Source organism: Rhinichthys klamathensis, unplaced genomic scaffold (assembly GCF_029890125.1).
Source record: "Rhinichthys klamathensis goyatoka isolate OS25496 unplaced genomic scaffold, OSU_Roscu_1.1 h1tg000068l_1, whole genome shotgun sequence".
NCBI classification, from domain to species: Eukaryota; Metazoa; Chordata; class Actinopteri; order Cypriniformes; family Leuciscidae; genus Rhinichthys; species Rhinichthys klamathensis.
The window spans coordinates 1,803,655-1,813,868 of record NW_026606611.1 but is presented as its reverse complement, the minus strand read 5'-3'; the positions used below and the strand labels follow the sequence as shown (position 1 = coordinate 1,813,868).

General features: G+C 43.1%; 1 protein-coding gene across 1 annotated transcript; it reads left to right on the top strand.

Moving 5' to 3' along the window:
* The first annotated feature begins 2,768 nt into the window (after window positions 1-2,768).
* egr1 (early growth response 1) lies at window positions 2,769-6,718 on the top strand. Its single transcript, XM_056250247.1, has 2 exons — window positions 2,769-3,430; window positions 4,160-6,718. Exons 1-2 carry the CDS (start codon window positions 3,220-3,222, stop codon window positions 5,476-5,478), a joined length of 1,530 nt encoding a protein of 509 aa, XP_056106222.1. The 5' UTR covers window positions 2,769-3,219; the 3' UTR covers window positions 5,479-6,718.
* Window positions 6,719-10,214: the final 3,496 nt, after the last annotated feature.

The window sequence follows — 10,214 nt, the reverse complement described above, 5'->3', positions numbered from 1 at the left end:
TTCTCTTGATGCTATAGAATAACACACGCTGCTCTTTTGCTTCACCCTCCCTAAATCATGTAATAAACTGTCAAATACTAACTTATCAGCCAGTCATCCTGTCTGCTCCTCGGTCACCCCCGACTGGCTCACCTTTATGCTGATGATGGAGATGGTACATGGGTTGGGCGGGGGTGTCAAAGGTGGGTGAAGGAGAGAAAGAAAGAGAGAGAGATAGAGCATCTCCATCAGGCTGCCAGCCAGAGCCAGTGATTAATTCCAGCAGATGCCTGGTATTTGCCTCTGAACGTGGGGGTGTGAAGCACTCTCTCTCTCTCTCTCTCTGTACCCAGGCTGGCTGGCAGATCTTAATGAAATATTAACCAGCAGGAGATAGACCGAGCAAGCGAGGACAGACACAGGCGTGGGCCTCGGCGTAGGTGCGAGGAGAGCCGGTCTTTCATAACAAGGAAAAGGAGAAACCCCCTCTATTCGAGCATATATACACACACACACACACACACACACACAAGGCAATAGCACATCAGGTTATGCAAGCTACCCAGGCTGTCCTGGATGTCCCACATCTTCCACCCCCATTCCCTGGGAAGGGAACCTCCCACTACTCTTGTTAAACTTATAAGTGAGTCACAAACTGCCACCCCGTTTCCTTATCTGAGGTATAAAGATGTTGATCATTAGAAGGATGGCATTCGCCTGCATCTCTCTTTGAGACACCGGTGCAATTACTAGCCTACATCAAAAATTTGTTGTCTATGTGATCTTTTCTTTATCTTTCATTATATTCATGGTGTAATGAATTTGTAATTAGTTTTTTGCCTTTTTTAGAAGATTTCTAATTTGACATAGGTCTGTCTTCTTAATCTTTCATCGTAGTAATGTAAAAACCTGCTTCACCTGTGAAACTACTTTTCTTTTTGGCTGACGTCACAAAACCTTCTTAATAAACTGCTTTTGTGTGGAAACAGCTCCTAAATAAATAGCATACGTACCTGTTCACTAAGTCCTTTATGCATTTTCAGTTGAGGCTACTTAAAAAAAGATGTTTTATTTGCGAAGTCACAAACAGGTAAAACTCTGATTCATTGCCATTGTATGATTTATGAAAGTATCCCATTTAATAGGCCTATGCTGTACTGTCTCAAGGTCTATTTCTGTGCAATTTGTGTAATTTTAGACAACAGTAGCCTACCCACCAAGTTAACTGTTCGTCCGTCCCTCACATGCAGCCTCGTTTTCGTTCGCGTTAAATTAAAATGGCGTCTGCTCTGACTAAGTCTATTGAGTCAGCAAAGTTACATCGATCTCCCTGCCAAAGCCACGGCGCACTCCCTGCTCTTCTCCTCAATTTACAGAGCATCGGTACACCACCGGCGTCCGGAGAGCAAACTGCAGCGCTTATTTGCATGGGTGTCGGGAGTTGAGTGACAGAGAGGATCCCTGTGTATCGAGTCCGGGACATCCCCCAATTAAACAGATCTCCTCTCTCCTCTGTCAGCACCCTCCATCCATCAGTGCCAACGCGCTGGCCGTGCACCGAATAGCCAAGTGTGATTTCCTCATCAAAACAAGCAATCGAGTTTAAGTCTAACTCTAAATATATAAAACTAGAGATTTGTAGATAATACATAGGGATATACTTAATCGGGTATCACCATAATAGGTCTATATTTTGATATTTAATAGGCTAAGTCATGCAAAAAAAAAAAAAAAGTTTGTTTGGGCACTTTTCAGCTGGGAGATCAGCAGTGTAACACCAGCAGTCTTACAGTTTAAGATAGATAGATAGATAGATAGATAGATAGATAGATAGATAGATAGATAGATAGATAGATAGATAGATAGATAGATAGATAGATAGATAGATAGATAGATGTGTATTGAAACATTATATTAATCATATGAAAAAACGACTTGTAATAATAGTTCGCAAACTGTCTAAATTTACAAATTAGCGAGTTGCACAAATCAAAACAGAAAGTAAAGCTTTCGTTTTCGCGTCTATGGAAAACTGCTTATTGCACGTAAGGAATAGGCTAGGCTATATTCAGCTCGCAATGAGATCAGTTCGTCGGAATAAATAAGCCTTTCTTGCACGAGCGTTTGATTAGAACTAGCGCCGCAATAGAAAAGGCGAGCTTCATAACGCATTAAACTGCCTGTGCTAATGTTGAAATATCGTAATAATTCTGTGCATTTGTGCACTGAAAGCGTACTGTTGTTTAAGTATTGAGGAAAAAGTTCTCTCTCATAAATCTTGGAACGGGCGAGGCAGCATAGTGCTGACATTAGTTATTGTGCGAAGCGCTGGACTTCAATTGCACCCAAGCCTCCCTCTCTGCCGAGCGCCGATCAGCGCTACATCAGGAAACTCCAAATAAGGGCATGGAAGTGGAAACCCACCGGAATCAAACCTTATGTAGTCACGACCTTATATGGCATGGCGGAGCGGGATCTTCCGGCCAGGGCTATGCTACAGCGCAGACGGGAAACCCGAACATTTAGCGAGACTTTTGAGGAGAAAAATGTAGACATGTGCTTCTCTTTCTCTCAGAGAGACACTGCACTTACCACACATTGATTTGCTGTGGAGGAGGAACAGGCATCTCCCCTCCATTTAATGCACAGACTTAATGTTTAAGCTCCCCAATCTGCTTTTCCCCTGTAGCAAACGTCATGTGTCCTCCACTGCAGTGCCTAAATATGGGCTTCCTCCAGTCCAAATATGGACATCTACGTCACGGCAAGAGGATATATAAAGGAGTGGGGATTCTCTGAGCTGAGAAAGAGCCTAGAGAGCCCAAGCGATTCAGCTCTAGTGCAGAAAGCTGATAGGCAACATTTGCGATATATATATATTTAGAACCAAATACATTTTGACACATTAAATAAATGTGACAAGTCAATTCAAAACAACAACAGAAACAACACAGCGACGTAATTTGCTGAAAAAGTGACATTTTGAAGCAGGGAATGATCAGAAGGGACATTCTGAATCTCAGCTATTTCATCTGAGACGTGGTGGATTTGTTCTGCCTCTTTGGACAAACAACACGGAGAAAAGGGAAGACAAACAAGAGGACAAACTGTGAGAGTGAGGAGATCAACCAGAAAGAAGGAGATTCAGACATCGCAGCATCTTCACATTTGTCATCCCAGAGGGGTCAGCTGCTGATCTCTCCAGCGCACTTCTCTCCTCTCCGAGCACACTCCAGAGAGATGGCTGCAGCCAAGACAGAGATGCTCCTTCCCGCTCTGCAGATCTCCGACCCCTTGAGCTTCCCTCACTCCCCCATGGATAACTACCCCAAGCTGGAGGAGATGATCATGCTGAACTCTGCAGGCACCCCCTTCCTCAATGCCTCAGCACCTGAAGGCACAGGATTTGGCTCTGGGGAGCCCGGGGATCATTTTGATCACCTCACTGGAGGTAAGCAGTAAATCCCTCTTGATTAAATTGCATGCTTGTTTCATACAGATAATTGTTTGCTTGTGCAAGAAAAAAAAGCACTTGTTTGAATAGTTAATAAATGTGTCTTCATGCTTTATTTGGCTTTGTTTAAATGGAAAGTTATTTGTTTACGAGTTGTCGTAATAAAATAATATGCACTGATGTAAAGTTTAAAATACAATTGCAACAAAAGCTGGCAGCAGTTACAGAATAGTCAAAGTAAAATCATTTGAATGAATGAGGCATTTACAATTTGCAGAACAGCTTAATTTTATACCCAGTTTATGAATCATTGAAAGTGCAGAGTGAATAAATTTAAGCTGTGTGTGAGGGGAAGGGAAATCAGGATGACAGTAATGAGAAAGAGAGCACTGACTCTGAGAGAAGCGCACATGCTGATGGTTTAGCTTGCGCTGGCTCTTGTCTCCGAGGGAGATCGGCAAATGTGTGTGTGTGTGTGTGTTTTGTTGGGGGTGTGTGTGTGTGTGTGGGGGGGGGGGGGGGGGGGGGGTAGTCCTGCACTCCATCAGCACCTGCTGCTCTGTCTGAGATTGTGGGAAAATGCAGTTTCGACAGCCAGCAGGACCCCCCATTTAAACCTCTGGGATCATTTATGAGCACTCAAATTTGCTCAAGACAGTTTAGAATTAACTAGCAGTGCTATGGTTTTTAATCCACTCTCTCTCTGTTTTGTGGTTGCTTTTGCAGACACGCTTTCAGAAATTGCCATCGAGAAATCTATGGCAGATCAGACCTACTCCACCCAGCGGCTGCCCCCCATCTCTTACACGGGCCGTTTCACCCTTGAACCCGCCACCAACTGCAGTAACAGTCTGTGGGCTGAGCCACTGTTCAGCCTGGTCAGTGGGCTGGTCGGCATCAACCCACCCACCACCTCCATTCCATCCTCGAACTCTCAGGCAACTCTCCCATCTTCATCTTCGTCTTCCATCCCCTCTTCCTCTTCATCATCCACATCCAGTGCCAGCCTGAGCTGCTCCGTCCACCAGAGCGAGCCCAACCTCATCTACTCAGCGGCTCCCACCTACACCAACTCCAGCCCAGACATCTTCCCTGATGCTGGCACAAACTTCTCCACCACAGTGGGCACCTCACTGCAGTACCCCTCATCGACATACCACAACAGCAAGGCCTGTGGCACCAGCTTCCCTGTGCCAATGATCCCAGACTACCTGTTTCCCCAACAGCAGAGTGAAATCAGTTTGGTGGCCCAAGACCAGAAGCCCTTCCAGACGCAAGCTGGACAACAGCCTTCCCTGACGCCGCTGTCCACCATCAAAGCCTTTGCGACCCAAACCGGTTCTCAGGACCTGAAAAGCGTCTACCAGTCTCAGCTCATCAAGCCTAGTCGCATGCGCAAGTACCCTAACCGGCCAAGCAAGACACCTCCCCACGAGCGCCCCTACGCTTGTCCAGTCGAGACCTGCGACCGGCGCTTCTCGCGCTCAGACGAGTTGACACGCCACATTCGCATCCACACCGGCCAGAAGCCCTTCCAGTGTCGGATCTGCATGCGCAACTTCAGCCGCAGCGACCACCTGACGACCCACATCCGCACACACACCGGCGAGAAGCCCTTCGCCTGCGAGATCTGCGGCCGCAAGTTCGCCCGCAGCGACGAGCGCAAGCGCCACACTAAGATCCACCTGCGGCAGAAGGACAAGAAGGCGGAGAAGGGCGGCGCTGCAGTGCAGAGCTCAATTGCCAACGTATCCATCTCAGCTGCCTCGCCAGTGTCCAGCTACCCCTCTCCCATCACTTCGTACCCCTCTCCGGTCTCCTCCTTCCCATCCCCAGTGAACTCCTGCTACTCCTCACCGGTCCACAACTCCTACCCCTCCCCTTCCATCGCAACCACTTACCCCTCGGCGACCAGCAGCTTCCAGACGCAGGTGGCCACCACCTTCCCTACCTCAGTGGTCAGCAACATCTACAGTTCTCCTGTCACCACCCCACTGCCAGACATGCAGGCCACGCTTTCCCCTCGGACAGGCGACATCTGCTGAGACTTTTTTTGTCACCCACCCCAGACTTCCAAGGCTCTCTCTTGACTCAAAGGAACAGAAAGCATCAGTGACTTCTAAGTCCCCTCTGCAAAAAGCACTTTTCTGCCCATGCTCCCAACATGGCTCAGTTACAAAGCAGTCAAGGACTCAGCAAAGACTTTTAAACACAAAAGGGATTTTTGTGTCGTTCTCTCCCTTCGAATCCTATCCTTTCAAAACGAGGCATCTGAGACTTTCAAACGACAAACAAAAGCAACAGGCTTCGGCAAGTTTTCCCTCAGACTGTGCGTGCACAGACGTACTTGCGACACAAAGCGGCTAAAGGACGTTGATGGTGTAATCGAAGCCTGTGGGCTTCAGGCTCAGAAGCTTGACTCGACAGGTGTACAGTTACAAAAGACATTTGAATAATATACATAAGCTACAGTATGTTGTACATGTGCCATGTTTCCTTTTTGTTTTTACTTTTTAGTACCATTGTTGTGACAATTGATTTGAATATTTGCATTGTATTCTTCTTGAGCAGGGCCATATTTTATAAGATACATTCTGTATTAAGTAGTAAAAATGCTGTGATAAGTTCTTGACTTTGTTTGACTAGAAGCACTTAAGTATTCTGACGCATGTGGAAGAGTGATGTTAGTTTCTCTTATTTTGTAAATATCATCCACTGGTACTATATTTCTCTTTCTCAAATGTGACAACAAAAACCTGGTAAATGGAGGGGAAAACATCAGAAAAGAATCAACCACAAATCTTCAATTTTTTTGGTGCCTTTTGTGAAGCCTTGCAGATGTTTTGACAGATATCAGCGTGTGGATGCATTGCATCTAGCCTTAAGGTGTAAGGGATTTTGTTTTCTCGTTTCTTTTTTTTCTATATTCAGAAAGTCATTTCAAGGAAAGAAGGGAAAGGATACGAGGGCACTGCATTTCTTTGGGATGTAAGCAAAAAAGAAAACTATAAACTATATTTTTGTAATGGAAATGTACATATCTACATCTTGAGGAGTTGGAATGCTGTAGTTACCTACTGAGTAGGCATGGGATTTTTTTGTATGTTATTTACATGCGGTCCATTATTTTGTTGTTATTTTTATTTTGTATTTGTGTTTGTTCAAAAAAGTGACTGTTTATGGCTTCTAAACACATTGAATGCGCTTAACTGCCAATGGGATATTTGGTGTACAAGATATCCTTCAAGAACAGAACTATAAATAAAACATAAATATATAAATATATACGTTGAATCCCTGTCGTGGTTTTCATCGCTTAGCAACAGGTCTCGATGAATTTTTCTTTAGAGAGTGAACACACACACACACACACACACCATTGCATATATTTTTTTTTACTATAATACAGTATGTCATTAAAAGCCTTTAGTTCATGGTCTCAAGTTACAAAATGTAAATTCTTTTAAAAAATTGATAGACTGACAGCATAAATTCATAATAAAAGGATATGTCATTTAGCACAAATTGAAAATTTTCAGTACCTCAGATTAATAATGACAAAGTTTCACAAACAAAAAGTGTATATCAGATATATATATATATATATATATATATGTATATATATATATATATATATATATATATATATATATACAAATTTAAGATTTGAAGGCATACAAGCTTTCATTTGAACAAGTCACGTCTTATAACAAAAAAGATCAAAACTGCAATATAACCTAGAGCAAAAAAAGAAAAAAAAAAAGAGAAAAAAATTAATAAATAAAAACTTGACATCAAAAATATATGTACTGATGCGTTCTTTTGTTCAGAAGTTCGGCAAACTGAGAAGCCAATCATGGAGTTGATACGGTAGATCAGATTGTCTCTCTTTATTACTTATCAAAAGAGCTCCTGGGCGTCATGAGAATATGTTATCAAAAGATAGCATGTACGAATGTGACTGGATGCGCTTGGGGCTTAATTATACATAGATAGCAATCTTGTAAAATCAGTCGACACTAATAAGACGCCCTTGTAATAGGCTTCCGTGTCTATTGAGTCTGTCAGGGGGGAAAAAAGTCTCAGTATCGAAGTTGCTTTAAAGAGCAAGGCAGCTTTTGCTCAATTGTATGTTTTACCTTCCCACATCAATGCCTTTGTAAAAGAAAAATAATAATCTGCTCATACTAATTTCTCAGCCACCAAAAAGATCAAATGAAAAAAAAAAAAACTATTTTCTTTCCATCCTGGCATCCGAACACACTTTGTTTGCTCGTTACAGCTCGGTTAAACTGTCATGTCAAGCAAGATACAAGTTTTAAGATACGAGATACAAGAACAGATTTAATGTGACAGAAGTTGTGGGTGTATGTAAATGTGTAGCGTGTCTATACATTTCTTTCCTTGTTTATCATAGTGAAAAGCCAAAGACCATAAAGGCTGATTATCTTACTACTGTGGATAAACATAACATAACATAACATTAGTGAACAGATTAGAAAGAAATGAGATGTTTTGGGTTTTTTTTCATCAGATGTTATAACGCCACATTGATAGCTGGGCCAATTGAAGCTCAATATGTTTAAATCTCAGACTTTTAGGGTGTGTCAGCAGCTCTGGGATAGAAAACTTGGCTTGTGTTTGTATAGGGGGACTTTCCCAAACTATGAGGCAATATCAGCCCAATAGATGAAGCCACAGAACAGCACCAGATTTGAACGCATCTAAAAGAGGGATAACAACCGTGAGACAGAGCGAGTCGAAGGGAAAGAACACAAAGGAAAGTAATTAGGGTAATTGGTCTCATAATCCCAAATTGACTCTCTACAAATGTCTTCAATGAGACAGACGTTGCGTGCATCTGATGTCAATGAACCACAATGAAGGAAAAGCTGTTTGCTTGTTCATACACACCTATTATTTTACAGGGTCACTTTAATGGACATTCATAGTCTCCTGGGGGTCTCAAGCAAGAAACCCTCCCCCGTCAAAAAGACCAGTTTAGACCAGCATACATTTCCATTCTGGTTCACTGTGTACCGAAATTGCCCCCTATACCCTCAAATATAGGGACAGCCATTTGTAGTGGTGTCCGAAACCATAGTGGACATTATGCACTCATTTAATCCCACATTGCACCGCAATAACAAGTGTACAACCGATGTACGCTCAACAGCTGTCCGAATTCGCGTTGCCATTCACTCCTTCAAGTGAACAGTATTAGTGGACTAATGTAGGGAATAGGGAATGAGGGTTCAGGGGGCGATTTCGGATTCAACCTGTGTTTGCCAAAATATTGTTGGTTCTCATGTAATTGAACTTGGAAATTTTCTTCTTGCAGGTCTGGAATGACGTGAATACATAATTATGTTTACTTTTGCATAAACTATACTTCCAAACTAGCTAAATACAGCAAGCAAATAAAGACCTATGTCTATCGTCTCCATGAAAATTACAAAAAAAAATGCAAATTTGTGAAACCGGTGACGTCATGCACATGTGTACAGGCGCGTAGTGTTCTTTACAAAGTGACATCACCAACTAGCCTAGCAGCATAATACAGCGTTTTTAGTCGTTTTTCACTGATCCGTGTAAACGGGGATTATTTTGACAACGCTGTCATCGGTACGCGAAAAACGCGAAGAAAAAACGTTTCAGTTTTTAGTACATTGTGGTCATGTAAACGAACCCTAACTCAAAGCCAGAACACCCACACGTCAATCTCCTCTGAAGCATCTGTGATAACAAACCCCTATCCCCACATCCGTGGTCATTTCACACCGGTGTGAGTTTCATATTCAACAGGCATCACACAGGGCTGCGCTAGTCGAGCGCTAGCAGCATTTGAAGACTCCGTAGGGGAGCGGGAATTCAAAGCGCTGTCCCACAACAAGTTGAAAGCCAACTTTGTGACAATGTGCCCCTCACACCCAACTTTAGAGCAGAAACAAGCTCTTTCAAGAGCGCTGGATGTGTTGATAATGCTTTCCCTTTGCTGGCTTTCGTAGTGGCTTAGTTGCTTTTGCTTATATCAAAGTCGACCGGCTGACATGGAGGCCTCGCTCAGTTTTGGAGAAAGCGAGAATGACAGCCATGGAGACAGAAAAAGCAAGATGATGCATCGCTCTTTTCCCCACTCGTCGACTCACAATAAAGCCACCTCACCAATTCTCCCATGAGCCTCCACTTCAAGGCCTCTGCCTGTTAAAATAAGTGTTTGTTCTCTTATTCTTTTTGGACCTTTTTTAGGGGGGTGTGGAGAGGGGAAAAAAATGGGAAAAAAGAAAGAAAAGGATCTAGTGCTCATTCTCATTGTCTATCCCACTATCCTTGCGCCCAGTTAAATGGCATATGCTAATAAGCTCCATCCATTTCTGATGCAAGGTCCGTATGCAACTCTTTCTCTCTCTCGTTCTTTTTCACTCTGTCGTTTTCTCCCTTTCATCCAACTACAAATGCTTTCTTATTGCATCTTTGCCCTCAGGCCTTTTAAGATCCCTTTTTGAAATATGCCGTTTGATAAGCACATCATTGGCTAAGTCCCCACAGTGATTAGGGCTTGACTTTAATGTGCTGGCGACAGAGAGGGAGAGAGAGAAAGAGAGAATTGAGAGAATTGATGATGTTGAGGCACAGGGCTTTGCACTTCAACTCTCAAATCTGCTCACCTCTTCATAGATGAAATGCAGGAGGATACGCTTTCACCCCTTAGATCGTCACTCACGCCTCTGTGTAACAGCAGTGTTATTAAAATCATTAGGTTTTCTGATTATTTGAGGTA

Bases quoted from the DNA above. Each gene is read 5' to 3' on its own strand.
- egr1 (XM_056250247.1), top strand. From the start codon at position 3,220: ATGGCTGCAGCCAAGACAGAGATGCTCCTTCCCGCTCTGCAGATCTCC. The intron at 3,431-4,159 runs GTAAGCAGTAAA...TTGCTTTTGCAG, and splicing joins TTTTGATCACCTCACTGGAG to ACACGCTTTCAGAAATTGCC.